This window comes from Pygocentrus nattereri, chromosome 20, assembly GCF_015220715.1.
Source record: "Pygocentrus nattereri isolate fPygNat1 chromosome 20, fPygNat1.pri, whole genome shotgun sequence".
NCBI lineage: Eukaryota > Metazoa > Chordata > Actinopteri > Characiformes > Serrasalmidae > Pygocentrus > Pygocentrus nattereri.
This window is the reverse complement of record NC_051230.1, coordinates 14313087-14332275: the sequence shown is the minus strand read 5'-3', so window position 1 is coordinate 14332275 and position 19189 is coordinate 14313087. Positions and strand designations below refer to the sequence as shown.

Below are 19189 nucleotides of genomic sequence, written 5' to 3'. Positions count from 1 at the left end.
GTAACCTTCAAATATGTGTTATACGGCTATGGATGTGCTTCCCAACTCATTTTTGATACCTGAGTATCCATAAAAGTTCATGAACAGATATCTTGTTGACCACTGGGGAGGAAAAACAATGCCAAAAAAGGGGAAATAATGTAGGTTTTTGGCCTACCTTATAGGTGAGAACACTAGTGTTGCACAAAAATATAGCAGCACATTGAGGAATGTCTTAATATTCAAAAACAGCCTAGAGAGACTGATTATTGTATGAGTAACAGAGGCTGCCTCTTCAGATGAGCTAAAGAGGACTCATGGTCTCCTACACAAAGAAGTATGGGCCCCTCAATGGGCGATAAGCTAATGTGTTATTTGTCAGAGAAATATATTAATTGTTTATAACTGTATTTAACATCAACAAGAGTAGTTGGTGACATAGCCATGCTACCTCATCCTTCTCAATCACGTGCTTAATAACTTTTCCCAAACAATGCACTCACATTCAGGCGCTTCTGTTTCAGAGCAGCAAAGTATAACTTTACACACTTACATACACATATGTGTGTAGCCTGTATATATTTTCTCAGTCTTCCTGCAGTGAAACATAACAAATACCCAAAAAGTGAAGACACCTGCACAAACTGCACTTCTCCATCAGCAGATATGTACATGAAAAATATCAGCTATCAGCATCACCTGACAATTCCCATATTTGTCCATCTCTTTCTCAGGCTACTATCAGACGATTTCACCCGTCCGCTGTCAGTGTTTTAAATTGTGGACTAAGGAACACAGCTGCAATCCTTTTATCCAAGTAAAACAATTCTGTGTGTCACTGTTATCTCCACAATGTGCTCCCCTGGACATGAAATGAGTTATGTTTTCCCACTTTCTTACACACAACCCCAGATATACTGACTAAAAACAAGCAATAAATAATCAGGGCACATTCAGCCCACTTTTCTGCCCCTGCTCGCTAACTCTCCTCCATACAGAGGTCACTTTTATTCGACCCCTCAACTGCCGACAGCTTCCTCCCCAAGTCACCAGCGCTGCTCCCTCAAAGACAAATAGCTTGTTATAAATACCCTGCGTATCCAGAGCCTGTGGGAGTCACCTATGGACTCCGGCGAGTGCGGTGGAATTAATTTTCTGGTGACTACACTAGACTAGCTTTTAATGATTACGCTGCGTTTATTAAAGGATGGCTCTACAGGCGGTGGGGAGTGCTGCTTCAGGAGCAGGGGTTGTGTCACAGAAAGATAAGCGCGTGGCTGGACGCCATCAGGACGCAAAAATGGCTGGCCTGGGAGGGCAGTGGGCCTTGGACCCACTTAAAAGGGGGCTTCCTTATCGCACCTTGCACACACTTAAATGGATTTCGAATTTGGCTCCTGCTGATTAGGAGGTAGATGAACATGTAACGAGCAAAAAAATGAACCCCTACTGAAGCTGACAATGGCAATAAATAGGGAAAATATGAGAGCCCTATACAGCCTGGTATGGAAGAGGCAACTGTGGGCTCTATATTTCTTAAGCTGTAATTACTGTTGACTCTATATTACTGGCAGCAATGGCGTGGACGCACAGGCCAGGAGAAAATATGATACATGTGTCAGGCGGACTGGTCCATGGCAGTAGATCACTCGAGTGAGCTATGCATTGCAGAATGAAGGCCAGACTTTTGGCGGGTGACTGAGCACAAGCTTGTGTACACACACACACTGAGTGGAGAGGCTGTAACCCTGAGTGATGAGGCTCTGTTGAAGTGCATGTGTGTGTGTGTGTGTGTGTCAAAGTGGTTTTTCAGATGTGTGTAGATGTTGAGGCGCTGAAGTTATACATATTGAACAGTGTTAGAGGAAGCATCACAAGGGATTTAACCTTTGGTTCAATATGCCAGAGTGCTCAAACATACATACAGCGCCCGACCCCCCCCCCAACTCTGTCCTGGAGTATCAGTCAAACTCATCCAAGCTAGTAAACATACGACCACACATCAAAATAAATGTATAAGGGAGAAACGATTTTAATATGTATTGAAATATGTCATTTATAACAGTGTATCGAAATGTAAAACTGTACAGGTTGGTTAGTGTAGTGGTTAACACCTTTGCCTTCTATGCTGTAGACTGGCGTCCAATCCCCCACCAGGGCAAGCACCCTACACTATACCAATAAGGGTCCTTGGGCAAGACTCCTAACACCATCTCGGCCTACCTGTGTCTTCTTCTTCTTTCGGCTGCTCCCTTTAGGGGTCGCCACAGCGGATCATCTGCCTCCATCTTGCCCTATCCACTGCCTCCTCTACTTTTACACCAACCATCTCCATGTCCACATTCACTACATCCATAAACCTTCTCTGAGGTCTACCTCTTCTCCTTCTACCTGGCAGCTCCATCTCCAACATTCTTTGACCAATATATCCACTATTCCTCCTCAACACATGTCCAAACCATCTCAACCTGGCCTCTCTGGCTTTATCTCCAAACTGCTCCACCTTCACTGTCCCTCTGATCTGCTCATTTCTAATCTTGTCCAGCCTTGTCACTCCCAACGAAAATCTCAGTATCTTCATCTCCGCCACCTCCAGCTCTGCCTCCTGTCTGTTAGAAAGAGCCACAGTCTCCAAACCATACATCATAGCAGGACGCACTACTGTCTTGTAAACCTTCCCTTTCACTCTTGCTGCTATCCTTCTGTCACACATCAGCCCTGACACCCGTCTCCACCCACTCCATCCTGCCTGCACCCTCTTCTTCACCTCTTTTCTACACTGTCCATTGCTCTGGATGGTTGACCCAAGATATTTGAAGTCATGCACCTTTACGACCTCTACTCCTTGCATCTTCACCTTTCCACCCTCCTCCCTCTCATTCACACACATGTATTCCGTCTTGTCTCTACTGACCTTCATTCCTCTCCTCTCCAGTGCAAACCTCCACCTCTCCAGATTCTCTTCCACCTGCTCTCTACTCTCACCACAGATTACAATGTCATCTGCAAATGTCATGGTCCATGGAGCCTCCTGCCTAACCTCATCTGTGAACCTTTCCATCACCATTGCAAACAAGAAGGGGCTCAAAGCTGATCCCTGATGTAACCCTACCTTCACCTTGAAACCATTTGTCACTCCAACTGCACACCTCACCACTGTCTCACTATCCTCATATATGTCCTGCACCACCCTAACATACTTTTCAGCTACACCTGACTTCCTCATACAGTACCACAGTTCCTCTCTTGGCACCCTATCATATGCCTTCTCTAGATCCACAAAGACACAATGTAGCTCCTTCTGACCTTCTCTGTACTTCTCTACCAACACTCTCAACGCAAAAATTGCATCTGTGGTACTCTTTCTGGGCATGAAACCAAACTGCTGCTCACTGATCTGAACCTCTCGCCTTAGCCTTGCTTCAACAACTCTTTCCCATACCTTCATGGTGTGGCTCATCAACTTTATACCTCTGTAGTTACTGCAGCTCTGCACATCACCCTTGTTCTTCTAAAAATTCTTCTAAAAATGGGGACCAGTATACTGCTTCTCCACTCATCAGGCATCCTCTCACTCTCCAGGATTTTGTTAAACAACCTGGTTAAAAAGTCCACTGCCTTCTCTCCTAAACATCTCCATACCTCCACAGGTATGTCATCTGGACCAACTGCCTTTCCATTCTTCATCCTTTTTAAAGCTGCCCTCACTTCCACCTTACTAATTCTCTGCACTTCCTGATCCACTATCTCTCCCCCCCGTTGTCCTCCTCTCTCTCTCGTTTTCCTTATTCATTAGTTCCTCAAAGTACTCCTTCCATCTACTCAACACTCTCTGTTCACTCACTAGTACATTTCCCTCTCTATCCTTTATCAGCCTAACCTGCTGTACATCCTTTCCAGCTCTATCTCTCTGTTTAGCCAAGCGATACAAGTCCTTTACTCCTTCTTTACTGTCCAGCCTCTCATACAGCTCATCATAGGCCTGAGCCTTTGCATTTGCCACCATTCTTATCGCTATGCGACTAGCCTCACGGCACTCCTGCCTACTTCCTTCATCTCTCTGGTTATCCCACTTTTTCTTAGCTGCCTTCTTCTTCTGAATACTCTCCTGGACTCTTCCTCATTCCACCACCATCTTTCCTTGTCTTCTTTCCTCTGACCAGACGAAACACCCAACACATTTTTGCCAGTTTCTCTCACCACCTTAGCTGTAGTTTCCCAGTCCTCAGGTAGCTCCTCACTGCCCCCAAGGGCCTGTTGCAATTTTTCCCTGAACTGCCTGCAACCATCCTCCTCCTTCAGCTTCCACCATCTAATCTTTGGCTCTGTCTTCACTCTCTTCCTCTTCTTTGTTTCTAATACCTTGGCCTACCTGTGTAAAATGATCAAATTGTAAGTCGCTCTGGACAAGAGCATCAGCAAAATGCCATGAATGTAAATGTACAGCTGATACTCCCCTCTGCCTCTTTTGAGGGTCTCTCATTTATCATCTATTGCGGAAACTACTGTCAACGATCAAAACTAGGCACCTGGGTGCAGCCTATCCCAGTAAAGTGGGCAGGGGGGGTGGTCTTACATTATGCACATCCCCACTTTCAAATGACTGGGCTTTTTATAAATCAATTATGAAATCTCACGGTTGTCATCTGGGGGCGTGGGGGGGTGGGGGTTATTTTATTGAAAGGAGGAGCAGTGGGCACTAAAAAAGGTCTGGAGAACCTTTATCTGAGCTAAACCAATCTGTGTAGTATAAAATCTGAGCTCTGTAGAATCATTTTTAACACTTCTAACATACAAAATATTGAAAATTGGAATTCAAAATCATTTCAAACATGAAGCTATGTTTACTGTAATGCTCCATGTAACCCCTGCAACCTAAAATAATAACACATTAACCTTAATATTAACCTGAATGTATGTATAACCTGTATGCATTCTGTGTACTGTTACACCCCTACAGATGTATCTAATCTAATACATGTTTAAACTGATAGCAGAAGGATGCCAAAAATATCAGATTCCAAAAAAAAAGCCCTGTACAGCTAAATTGACTAGTACACCTGGATACCACACAGCTTTTGGACTTTTTTTCCCACTTTTTTCAGTTCAAAAGAGAATTTCTCTAATGAGAAGCCAAACACAGATGTGACCGTTGAGAAAATAATCACGCTCAACTGGGCAAAATCAGTGGAATAATTTGACGTACAGCAGTGTTGTCTGATACTGACGGCGGGTTCTCCGAAAAATATTTTTCCGCGCACAAAGGCTTGGCGGTGAAGTCAAGTCCTTCCCTTAATTACCTGCTATTGTATCACACATCTCCTGCCCATCCCCCGCCACAGTGGGGTCCCATTTTAACCAGGCTCCCCATATGCCCAGGCTCACTTGTTGGCCTTTCCTCTTTGCCACCATCTGGCATATTAGTTCAGCCAAAACGAAGAGAGAGAGAGAGAGAGAGAGAGAGAGACAGACACAATGAGACAGAGAGCTAGCCCATCTGCTCCCTGCCAGACTCCCCAATCATTACAGCACAAAAGCAACGTTTAACCCAATACACAAATCCGCTTCTTTAACCTGTTTCTGTCTACTACCTTTGCCCTGGGTAGAGGACGCCCTTTATGTTGAACTGTGACAAACCAATTCTGCTCCAACTCTTAATGGAATGTTTCGGCCAAAGATAAACAGAAGCGAGCGGAGGCCAGTTTGCTCCTTATTCGCACAAAGCTAACAGGCCTATACTCACCTCCATTTACTGATAGCTGTGCTAGCAAGATTTGGACTGAACATGGTTAGCTTTCATTAACTGCTACAATATCAGTGTTTCCACGTGTCATTCTTTTAGCATTAACACAGCAGTTAAATGAAACCTCAAATGTGCTGATCAAGACTTGTTTGGTGTCTGAAATTTGCTTATTTACTACAAGGCCAATGATGCTAACAAGTAATGGAAGGTTATACCCAGCCAGCTAGCGCAGTGCAAACTGCACACCTGAAACCATGTCAACCTGTTAAATAATCTCAAATAGACTAGCATACTGTATACAGGAGAAGGAAAAACAGTTCTGTACTTTTCATGCAAGTTAATGTAAAGAGATTTGATTTACATCAATTTTGCAGCATTTCTATTGGTCCCTTCATTAAGAAATTTTCACATAATGTAAAGCTGCTGGGTTCAAATGAGGTAGAAAAATGAAAAAAATGGAGGCACTGGACACTTCTGCTAACACTGTAAGACATGCTGTCATCTGTTAAAATGGACAATGGTACAGACAAAACTCAGACTTGAAGACTTGTTTTTATCCATGAAAGGGAGTCTATTTGAGATTATGCGATGTGGTTTGAGGCAAGCGTTGGCTGACTTACACATGCAGTTCACAAAGTGCTAATTGATAGACTATAAGCTTCCAATACGTATTAGCTACCTTAGCCTTGTAGCTGTGGTGCAAAACTAAACATATCCCTACAATTGATTATCCAGACGGGCTGAAAAGCTCGGACATGGGAAAATGACAGGCAGGACTGGGAAAATGGCCCACTCTGCTTCTCTCAAAATGCCTCGAGAGCGCAAAGCCTGTAGGCTGAGCAGTCAGAGCCTTCCCCTTGCTCTCCCCTGACAAACACACACCACTGAGCACGGCCAGTCCGGCGGAAACGGCTGACAATCAAAGCGCTGTCGTCAAACACGGCGCAGCACCGGGGCAAAGATCTCCCCTGTCTGCCTCTCACAGCACACACACGTACACGTGCGCGCACATCGATCTGGTTTCTATCCGGCTTGTCATCGCAATGAACCCTCTACAGTGTTAAACCACAGGGGTGATACTGGAGACAAATACAGGATACACTTCAAGACTAGTGGGTCTCAGTGGACATCAACATACATTTTTTATTAACCTGATCTGTGAGTCTAATTCTAAATAGCTTCTTTTTTCCATTTTAAAACAGTTGTCAATATTTATTATTTTAGCATATTTAGCCAAGGCCAGATTAGTTTTTCAAAGCCCATCCCTCTGAAAAAGACAGGGGCGGTTTGGCGGGCCACTGAATATTTCTCTCCAGCTTTTGGAGTAAGAAAAAAAAACAGACACCATTTGTAAAAGCTTGCGGACGGCTAATGGAAACGACAAACAGAGCGCACCCCGACCTCTGCATATTCAGACTGTCTAATTGCACATCCAGGCGCAGGGCTTTTCACAAAGGCGAGGAGAGCTGAGCTCTATTCCTGGCCAAGCGGTCACAGGGCACCATTGTGTGGGCGAGGAACATTTCTGTCACATTACACTCGTTTTCCAACCCACCCGACGTACCGCAATACTCACAAAACAGCCTCAGCGAGGGACACTGGTAATCCCCAAAAAACAGACCAAGGTAATTCATCAAAAGTGGTTGATTTTGTTGAAACTGGCCACTGGTGCTGAGCAGTATTGATAAAATCTGATACCACAACGTTGCCAAAATATATCATAGCATGATATTGATACTGAAATTTCCATTAATTAAGTGAATAAACCCAAGGTTCCTCATCATTGCTCTAACTTTATGCTAACAGAATGTATCATGAATCTCAAACTGCTTGTTTATTTATTTTTTTATTTTAACTGTTTGTCTAGTCGTCTCCTCTCAAAACTACACCAAAAGGAATTTTACACAGCACTGTAAATGTTAAACAGACAGAAAACAGATAATCAAACTACTATTTATATATTTATTTTTATAGGGTTTTGGGTATATAAACATAGTTTTGAAACCATTTGTCTGGTGAAAACACCACATATAGTTGGAATAGATGCAATTAAACACAAATACAATAAACAGTAACAAGAATTTCAAGCTAATAAGAAATTGTTCTCATGAAGGTAACTTGTTATCATGTGAAGAACAAAGTTTAGTTCCAGATTTTTTCTGGTTGCACCTAGCCAGAATACAGAATTGCTAAATTCCATCGGCAGCTTGATTTAACATAATGAAGGACTGATTAGTCAAACCAGGTATTGAATAATAACTACAAATAATACTGGGCTTCCTCAAGGAGAGGTTTGGAAATGGTTCAGTGAAAACCTTGACATACCAAAAGCTGGTATTATTCTATTAATATTATTTGTATTTATTCTAATATTACTGTTCTCTGAACAAGTAAATGCTTACCACCCACATAAATAGTTTTTTCTTTCTAATCCTCTCAGACACCTAAAATTTTTGTGCAGTCCTGTATTTTAAACCCTCAGATGTATCTAGCAAATGACATGCATTCGTTAGCTTTGGTTACCTCTTAACACTGCTAAAACTAAAAATCGATATTGTGTGACGCTGGAATACCAGCGTATAGAAGATATATTGTCCAGCACTGTCTGGCAGTGTGATTTCATTAGCGAGGGGAGGGAAAGGGGGCTGTTCCGGGGAGCAGCTGTCACAGGCCGAGCGGGCTGAGGTAAGCCCTATTCTCAGCGAGCACTGACTGGTTTCAATTACGCACTAACCCCTGACCCCACGCAGCTTGTAACTGAGAGATGAGAGGAGGTGTCGGGCATGACGCTTAAAGCCCCCGAAAAATAGAAAAGACCAGGATCGAACTCGCTTTCTAATGGAGCTCTTTCAAATGAGGAGTTTAGCTTCGCTATCCGTTAGCAGGGTAAATGGGGTTTCATCTGCGCTGTGGGAGTGGGGGTCTGTGTGCATGTGCATGTGTGGTTAGGGGGGCTGGGGCTTGGCTTTTCTTCACCCCTTTTAGAGCACTTTTCTATAGACATGGCCATCCTTTAGAGGGTGGCGTGGGGCCACCTCCTCTGTTCCTCCTTCTGCCCTTTTTGACCTTCTGTCTGTGGTCAATGTGGAGATTGCCAGAAAGAGACAGCTGCACTTCAGGCTTCCCGCCTCCAGCCCTTGTTGCTCCTACAGCCACCTCTCCCCCTCCCCCCCTCTTGGTTACTCTTTTTCCCTCCCCCTGTGTTTGTATCAAATGCTTTGAAATCAAAATTGACCTCCAAAGCTTTGTTGATGGCTACATTTCTGGCACCACCAGAAGGAAATGTATATATCTATCCCTCTATACTCAGTATCTTTATACGCATTGAGCAGGCTGAAATCTAAATTACACCTACCCTAGATGTAGGTGATCAGCCAAGACATGTTTGGTGTCCACATTTTGCTTCTACGCTGGAGTTATGAGGCAAACATGGATAACAAACACTAAATCTCAACAGTCACCACTGTTTTTACGTGAACACACCCCCAACACGTCTCTAAACCCACTCAAGACACAACAAGGTATTCATTAACGTTATGCAGACTTGTCATTGTGGATTATGGCATAATGTAAACTAGAAACTGAACAATAATTCACTGTGTGGCTGAAACAATAACAGAGGGACCACTTATGCTTCCCTAAAGTACCTTTTAATGGATGGTGGTACCTGATCAGAAATACCTGCTGAAAACAGAATGTACAAGAAAGCATGAAATGTAGCATAAATATGCATCAAAAAGCAGAAAGAGCGTTTGCTGAAACAATGCAACATCGGAGGGCACTTCAATGCCAGAGATTCCTCAGTGTTCTTGACTTTAAAAAAAGAAAAAAAGAAAAAGCAATCAGTTTCAGCTTGTGGTACGATCGCTGAAAGATGCTGATGCTGGCAGTTCAGCTTTGATTCTGTAAGCATGCATTTTCTCCCTAATTATGGTGAAATTACAGGCTCCGGTTCTGGGAGCACCAGCCACTCCTCCCCTTCTCTCCCAGAATCCTCCACTCTTGCCGTTTTACTGCCATGAAGCTGGCAAGGAAGAGCAAAAAAGGGAACAACACGTATGTTTTGGAAAATTGTAGGCGCACGTTATGGTGCACTAAATTGGGCTTATGGCTACAAAACTGCAGTTAGATCAAGTCCTTTGCCTCAATCTACTGCCATGCACAATACTGCCTTTATCTGAATTACACCATAATCCAATACAAGTCTAATGACACTCTGATTAATTTATACTGGGACAGGGCTGTTTTTCTGGATTCAGATTAAGACTGTTTTGGACTAATTCATCCATTGGCCTGAATTCTACACCCTTTCCATTCTATGACTAACAGTGTGGACGAGAGCATAGATATTACTAGAGAGTCGCACTTATTTAAAAAATAGCATTTCAGTGCATCATCAATATTTCAAAAGGCCAAAATCTCCCAAAAAAGCCTGGGCGCAGCAAGACACTTGATCCACATGTAAGTCGATGAACTCATTGAGTCTAAATGCCACAAAAGGTTAATGGCAGACTTGCATTGCACCACAGCATGCCCCGGACACCCTTCATTTGACATGCAGCCGGCTGAACAGTTACAGACAAAACTGACAGCCAGCAGAATACAATTGTCTCGCCTTGGCAACGTGCCACACGTTCCAGCATTCTGTAATGAGTTCAACCACAGCAGAGGGCCAGACACAAAGAAGGCAGGTAGAACAAGAGGTAAAGGCAGCACTTTGCAATCGGTGTGAAGAAAAATGGAAGAATGAGACTGCACAAAAGAAACAAGCTTTCTTATTCACTGTACAGACTCTGAGAGCCTCTAGTCACACAGTCTCAAATTCCTGTCAAATTCAAATTCCTACTAGCTTCAGTTTATAATTATAATACTTATGGAGGAAGTAGACTAGTGATATGGTAGCAAATAGGGGTATAACAATACATTGTGAAACTTGGGGGGGGGGGGTCAGAAAAATGTGTATTGAAATCAGGATCTCGATTCTTTAAACATTCAAAAACAGCCCTGATTCTGCAGACTTTAGTAGGACCTTAGCTCTCCGCAATACCACAAATGATGCACCAAGTCACTCCCATAGCCATATAATTTTTCCATAAAAGCGCAGCTACATGAAGCGCATTTACGATCAGAAGCGGTAACCACAATGCCTCTGTGTCATGCTAGCCACGTACAGCAAGCTTTCTACATTGAATGTGGTACGAATTACAACATAAGGGTCACCGTGCTCAAAGCCTTAAGCTAACAATGATCTGCAAGCCACTAGAAGCTATGTTGAAAATTCTCTTGCGGTATGGTATCCATGTTCCATGATCTGCTTTGCCGGCGTTTTGGCATAAAACAAGCTCGCCTTAATCTTGTTTGTGCTATTGACAATTAATGTTAGATGACACAGAGCATGCAGTAGACTAAAGTTTATCCACATTAGCCTAAAGCCAAGATATAAGCCTATTATCTCAGTGAAATATAAAACAGATATTTAAAAATTTGCATGCATCTTTCAATGCACTCGCAGTCGTCAGATTCATCTGCTAGAGGAAGGGGTCCGAAGCACAACCAATGGTACAAAAAGTTATTTTTTAAAATAAATCTCATTCATTTTTTATTTAAATTAGACTTTATGAAGCAAGTCAGCTCTAGTCTAATTAGTGTTACTATTAGTCTTATTATTCATTTAAATTTAGATTAAAATATCATGACAGTATTGAATTGTGGAAGCAGTATCGTGAATCGAATCTGTGTATTGTTACACCCCTAATATTAAATGAAATAAGCATTCCTGTCCCATTTTGCAGGGGACACTCACCCTCTTTCTTGGAGGCCCTCTGTCTTCCTCCTTCTCCCCTTTGCTGTTCTTGGCATGTTTGGTGGTCTTCTGTTCCCCAGGCTGTTTGATGGTGATGCGGATCTCAGGGGGACAAATGTAGTTTTCCAGGTTCTTTGGCGGCTTCTTGGCCCGCTTGGTGGTTTGGATCTTGAGCTTCAAGCTGCCTTCTGAGAAGCTGGCCTCTTTGATGGAGAACTCCTGCTCCTCCAGCCCATCTGCCTGCACCCATTTCTCACTGTCGGCATTGGAGGTGACGTCCACATCCTTCCCCAGGCCCAGGTCTTCTTCCTCCTCGTGCTCCTGCTGCTCTCCAGCCAGGCCTAGGCCCTTCACAGGACCAGCCAGAAGGCCCACCTCGGTGAGGTCAGCCCGATTGATGGTGGTCACGGTGGAGTAGAACTCCTCGTTGCCTTTGGGCCGCACAGGGCGTGTTAGGTCCCTTTGCTCCATCAACGATCCCGAGGCTCAGGTTCAACACGCAGGAACCAGGAGGGAGCCGAGAGCACAAGGGGGACACCAGTCACAGTGGGTCGTATTCAGTCGGAGAGGGATGAGATGGGTCTTAACTCTGTTGCTCCCTGAATCGCACGAATCTCGCAAAGGTACAGATTTCCTGGAGTGAAACTGGGAAAGAGAAAAATAAACATAAGTGAGCTATTTAAATATGCCTTTTTTTTAAATATAAATTATTAATACTCCTAGGTCCCCTGTGATAAAAGTATGCAGATTCTAAACTTTTGATTAATATCACATATGAGCCTGAAGAAGAGGGGATTCATGAACAGGTCCACGCAGAATGTTAAAGAACAATGTAATAAATGATGTAATTACATATAAGTAATTATATAATGTTGATCAAATGCATAGCAAAATAACCTTAATAACTCTAGACTTAGGTTAAGAATGATATTGTGCTATTAATGGCTTAGACTTGACTCCATTCCAGAGCATCTGAGAACCGTAAACCTCCTGGCCGAGCAGTGAACAATCAACCCTTCATTCCTTCAGCAGTAAAAACGCCTCACTGTCTTATCATTTTACATTAACCAAGCAACATCAGTTAGCGTAATAAGACAAATGCCCCTGCAGTTAACTCCCGATTAATCAGAACAGGGGTTCAAACGTCCACCTCCGACGAGAATGATTGGAACGGTCACACCATTCGCTCCGGGCCAACTCGCAGACACCATAATTACATCACTGACCAGCTCATTTGCTTTGGTGGTCAGTTGAGTAACCCCAGTCCTGGTGTGAAAGTGAACAAATGAGACCTCCAGCCCTGTGATAAACACTTCTCAGACATCAGACAGACCACAACCTGTGCAGTCAGAGACCTGGAAAAGCCCAATTAGGCTTGAACACAACACCTCTACTGCCGGCTGCTTAGCATCAAAAGGGAAGCATGAATGAACTCAGCTCAGTTCCTTTGGTCCAATTATAATGTGAGTGAAGGGAGGGATACAAAGAGGCAGGGGCGGCTAGAGAAAAAACCCGAACAGACTGGGGGAACTGAACGCTGTTCAGAAAAATGCAGAATGACCCAAGGAAGTAATGTTGGCAGCTGTAATGCGTTTGACTACTCTAGTTCGTTTCATTAGTTTGGCCATATCTCTGCTGTCGTTTCAAAATAAAATGCTCTATGGTTTGGTGAACTGCACTTTTTTTGGCATGGCAGCAGGCGGGTTTGTACTGCAGACCAAAAAAGATGATGTAAACTTTATGTAGACCTGTGTGCTTATGTGTGGGTGCTGTTAATGTCTATGTGCATTTGCATATGGACGTTATCATCAGTGTTAATTGGTTCCGTGGCTCACAGCATGCAAATGTTTATAGCCGACTGCTGAGATAGATTTTATGCAAAATATTTCGTGCCCTTTTTGGTACCACCTACTCAGTGCCAAAACGACATATGCGTCATCTGGTCTTCTTCATTCTTTCCGTACCCTTTGGGTCAAATTATATAAAAATCTGGGAAAAGCCCAGTCGACATCTTGAAATGTTCTGAGCTAAACAAACAACCAACAAGCCAAAACACATTACGGAAGTCGCAACTACACAACAGAGTGATTAGTAACAACAAACCATCGCAGCCCCAACAATGCTGGCTTGAAATCACCATCTCCTATCACTTGGGCAAAGCGCTCTCAGGTAACTCCCTGAGTGGCGGCCATGTTGTGTCAGCATTGATGTGTATTGACTGAGGGCTGGGGAGTTTACTCGTCTCGCTGGCAAAGCTCAATCTTTCATCCCGCTTAACTGCTGCTGGCCGGGTGTCAGACAGCTCTTGGTGTCCTTTCCCTTTCGGCTGCCCGACAGGTGACAGATGAGAGGCTACTGAAAACAACGGCCATCACCCAAATGCCTGGATCCACGCTAGCCTAACCATCTTCATCTATCCATCACACGGTGACAGTCATAATGGCGTAACGCTCATTCCGTTCAATGATGATTCAAATGCTGCCATTCATAAATCCTCCATGAAAATGGTTTTGTTTATGCTGTGCTGCATCATTAGGAGTCTATTATTGTGGAGGGTTTCCTGTGGAGACCTGGGTGTTCTGACAAGTTGGAACGTCAAGAACCCCATTTAGGCAATTAGCAGCCTCCACGCAAAGCTCTTCAATCAGACCAAAAAGGGCTAGTGACAGTGTCACTGACTGGTTAAAGTATATGACTTCACTTGCATGAGGTATTCATGCATATCGTTGTGGTTGGAAGAAAACCTCTTAATTTCCGTTTTTGACATTTTTCAGTTTTGGACAAAGTTTGAAAACGCCTGTTGTCCTAAATTTAATGAAGAATGAACCAAAAGAAATGACCCAAAATTTTGGGAAAAAATTCTGGTTCTATTCACTTACTTTAAAAGTAAAGTAGGGTTTTTCCCTTCTCCTGTAAAGTTATTACTTTAGAGATGGATTTTATGGATTTAAAGATATTTTAGAGTTTTTCTTCCGACAACAACGATACACAAAAGATTTAAGCCACTGTTATTTTAACCTCCATGGAGACCCAAAATATAGGTATGTCACAACCACTGATAAAGGTATCTAATACCAATATCAACAGTGGCTTGCCGTGTTCATTGATATCCATAATGGATATAATAAATGTGGGCTGATGCCGATATATATATATATATAAAATTTACAAATGGTTCCAAATGCTGCAAAATAAATACAATGGTTTATATTTTATACATTTGTTTTCTTTTGTTTTTCTGTATCATTGTACCTCCCTAATATCCATGTCCCTTATGTAAACCCACAATGGAAACCACTCTCAGAATCCTTCTCTAACACACCACAATATCAATCAGATCCAAGTTTATGTAACAGTAACCCCTGTCTGGCCTAGCGGGCAAACCAAGTGCAAGCTAATTGTGGTAGACTATAGTCTGCTCATAAACCGGTTTATTATTTTCACAAATATGCCTGAGGCGGAGCCTGGGCTTTCCTGCTAGAGTGCATGAAAGAGTTTTGTGTCAGCAGCGTAGCCTCTGGCTGCCTCAAAAGGGAACAGATTCAGACGTTTGTCCTTGAGGGCCTTTATGCGCTGATCTGCTCTGGCCTCTATTTGGGCGCATCTCAATTAGGACGATCACAGCTTTGTGTAGCAATTATCTGAACGTACATTCAGTGAGCCACACACAAAAAACAGCCCTTAATTGCCGCAGTCGTGACGTAATGGCTTATCTATGCAATGCATGCTTTGTGCTTTAGTAGGTTGCACAAAACACAGAGAAGCTTAACAAGCATGGTAAACTAATACTGCAACATGTCAGCAACATTTCACAATCATGAAAGCTCTGACAATAACATTACACGCAATATCACATGGCTGCTCCAATGTTATCTATAGGAAGCTCTGAAAAATACTACATAACAACTAAAGGAACAGCACCGTACAAAAGTCAGAGACCTCCATTTATTTCATTTCTAGACAAAAGACATTACGTAAAGTTATGATATTTTGCAGAAGTTTCTGATGAGATTAAATCAAAGATAATTCATGTGTATAAGGAAGAAGAAAGTCAGTGAAAAAACAAGAATTTCCAAAACTGTAGTTCAAAAAACTTATTACAAGGTCTCGAGAAAATGGAACTCCTAACAACCATGTAAGACCTAGTAGACCATCAAAATCCCCATCAGATAAACAGCATTTAAGACTTTCTTCATCTTTGAGAGAAAAGAGAAAATTAAGCACCACTCTTGCTTCACACCTGAAAAAAAAATCAAACAACAAACAAAAAAAAAACAACAACAGGCGGATCCACAATGTACTGTCTAATGGCCATCCTACAGCCCACACCTCAAGCTACTGAATTTGTAGAAAATACAACCAACTTCCAAGATTGAACTTTGGAGTTATGGTAAAATATCTCTGTAGACTTCTGGAAAAACTGAAAGCAAGTGAAAAGAGTGTAAGCTGTAATAAAGAAAAAGGATGGACGGTTTTGATACTGTATTTCGTTATTATACATAAGTTTATTACATAAATGTAGGGTGGTCTCTGACTTTTGCACAGCACTGTGCTGTGTAAACAGCAGCTATAGTGACCAGTAGCTTACATGTAAACAACAACTGTAGCTGTACTGCAGTAGAAGGGAGTGAGAACTGTGCTGATTAGGAAGGCAGCCTAGCAGTGGTCGCTTCTCCCTGGGCCTGGGTGTCACACATACCGTGAGTGTGAAAAGATTCCACCCAGTAACACAGACCCTTTTAAGGCGATGAACGGAGCGCACTGAGGCAGACTCGCAAAAGAGAGAGAGAGAAAAAACAGTCCAGTCCAACAGACACATGTTCACACTTTGCTCGTGCACCAGTGCCGTAATAAACACTGCAGAAACTTTCAATCTGAAATACTATGTATGATTTGAAGTGGGACGCCAGAGGAACTTCACAGAAATCTTACATCTGTGCACGGCTGCTCAGTAAAATACTTCTACGTGTGCAACACTATGGGCACAAAAAGAGCTCCAAACAAGCCATGTTCATGCATACTAATGGCTGTTAACTGGACAGAGGATATAAAAATATTCACAACAGAAAACAAAACAGGAAGCTGTCTTACACCCAAAAAGCATTCAATACTTGTCTCATTAGATTCTATTCATTGCGAGCAGCATCAATGGGACCCCAGTGGAAGCCTTGTCAATTACAAGCCCAATAATATATTCAGAAGCTCTTTAGATGAGAACTTTCTGGAAGGAGCCTGCCAGGAGAATAGCCAGCTCACCCCCTGGGTAGAAGGGGAAGTGACTGCATTCCCCCCTCACTAGCAATCCGCCTCTCCAGAGTGGCAGGCTTGACAGCTCTCTCAGAGAAGCCAAACAAATGCCTGGAAGTCCTCCACTAAATACTCAATTCTTCTCTCAAGCCACACTTGTTCAAGACAGACCTCAGTGGCCATAAATCCAGTGCACTACAGATGCAAAACTGCAAGCTTACGCCAGCTAAATACAGTACACAATACATCAGAGGTCAAAAAGGAACATATAATCCACTGCTGCTGAGATGAATGGATGACGTTAGTTGGTTTAGACATGACGACCACATACCAGTGGTGCTGTCCATGATTATATTCCCCAGCCTTGGAGCCTGGATGTGACGGGGCAGAACGTCAGACATGGATGGGGGCATGACCTAGAATCCAGTCTGAGAAAGACCGCAACAGGCCAAATGCTGAAGACTAATGACTGGTCCCACTTGACTAAGCTAACTCAGCAAAAGCATCTTTTGCCAATAGCAAAAAACACCCACTAGGCCTAAATCTCCCTGCAAAATCTGAACAGCTTCAAACCTCCACTAATGGTGATCCTTTTAATCAAACAATTGGCCAGTTCATGCTGTCAAACATGCCAAATTTCACCTGGCTTGGAATTAACTGTAAATAAAAACTCAAACACCATCTTAACCCCTTAAAATCCTAGTCTTATTATATACTAAGGCTTATTACTCAGTAACAACAGGTACTTCAGTGAAAACTGGTTAGGATATTCTTAGGTTACAGAAGTGTGTACTGAAACTTTGGGGCTGCCTGTGGGCCCCGGGCAAGGGGTTGAACTCGGAAACAGGTTTCCATGCCGCAGAGGTTAACATATAATAACACCTTTATCCAATCAGCGTAGCTGCTTAGCACAACTGTCTAGTTATCCTGTAACAAACCCATTGGTGCAGAACAATCTATATATCATACACTGTATAAACCTTGATGCCACTCCCTCCTCCTTTTGGTTTCCAGTGTGGTGTCAAGTACAGTGTCATTTAATAGATAGATCCTAACTTCCCTCCCTTGTTTAGCTTTCTTTTAGCACAGTAAGTAAAGCATTACTCTCTAGCTTGATTTTTCTCATACGAGGAGAGACAGGAATTTCAACCAGTGTGGAAAACAAAATGGCTGGAGTCAGAAAAAAAAAACGAGATTGTCCTCCTCCTCCTCTGTGTCTCGCTGCCAAAAGGTGTTCTTGCTCTGATACTCCGTTTGGAACGGCTGCCAAAAATGAGATTTGTCCTTGGATATCTTCCCCTCTTCCTTTGTCTCCTGTCAGGACTTGGCTGTCCTCCAGCGAAACTAGCCCCAGCCAGGAACAGAGGGAGATCTATTCACACACATAAACATCACTTTGGATTTGTGCTTTAGTCAAATAGCACTGTGTTCCTTCTGTGGAAATCAAATATGCTGTATAAGGAAGCAATATGTTTTTTGCTTTGTCTTCTCTGGGCAGGATTCTAGTAACAGTTATAATTGCTCTGGTTGATCGTGACTATGTTGGGTATTTTGATGAATGACGTCTACCAAATGATGAGAAACTCCATGTGGCTCCTGTTACATAGTCTGGACTACACAAATAAACCACACTATCTCTGCATACTCTGAATTATGAGAGCACAAGTCAACACATCTGGTACATTCTCTGCTCCAAAAAGCTTTACAGAAAAATGAGGGTGGCCATCACTGTCACTAATGGCCCCCGCATCATCCCAGAGCTGGCAAACCTGATGTAAGTCAGAAAGTCCGGTTGTCATGGCAACTAAAGTTATGGGAAACAATGTAAGTCATTTTTATGCATGCCTCAGTCCTGCCCAGGGCTAATACATACCATTAGTCTCCATTTCCAAGATGATGGCAACCACATCTTACAAATCATCAGTTGGTTCAACTAAGTGAACCGTCCAAAGAGACAGTTCTCACCATGCTGATGCAAGGGGGCAGGTATTTTGGGACAAACCTCTCTCTTATTGGCCATGCCCTTATTTTAATTAAAAACATCAGTAGTGAACCTTGGAGTGACAGCAAACCTGAGTCTGAAACAGCTTTCATAAAGCCTGTCAGTGATTCCTACACTGTGACTCACTAATGACAACACTGTCAAAGTTATCTTACACGGATACATTAATACATGTGTTATACTTGCACCTCTTTTTTTTGTATTATGCATTTATTTACATTTTGGTTGCAAACTCTGGTGTTCCGACAATCTATGCTAGCATGAAGTCCATCCTCCACAATGTGTCGTCACATCTCTACGATGCACACTATTAGCTTTGCAATACTGCAATACCACATGCATTGTTACACCCCTGTTTATTTCCTGCTGGTGCAGGTAAACAGCTATCGCCCTCCTTCATAATCATGCCATAGCT

The 19189-nt window shown here is 42.9% G+C and overlaps 1 protein-coding gene across 1 annotated transcript in view; it reads right to left on the bottom strand.

The window, feature by feature from the left end:
• The window catches only part of setbp1 (SET binding protein 1), a 55634-nt gene that overhangs the window by 34442 nt on the left and 2003 nt on the right, over window positions 1-19189 (bottom strand). The window contains exon 2 of the mRNA XM_017691081.2: window positions 11526-12170. Within this exon, the coding sequence (XP_017546570.1) occupies window positions 11526-11996 (471 nt within the window). The 5' untranslated portion in view covers window positions 11997-12170. The remainder of the gene's footprint in view (window positions 1-11525; window positions 12171-19189) is intronic.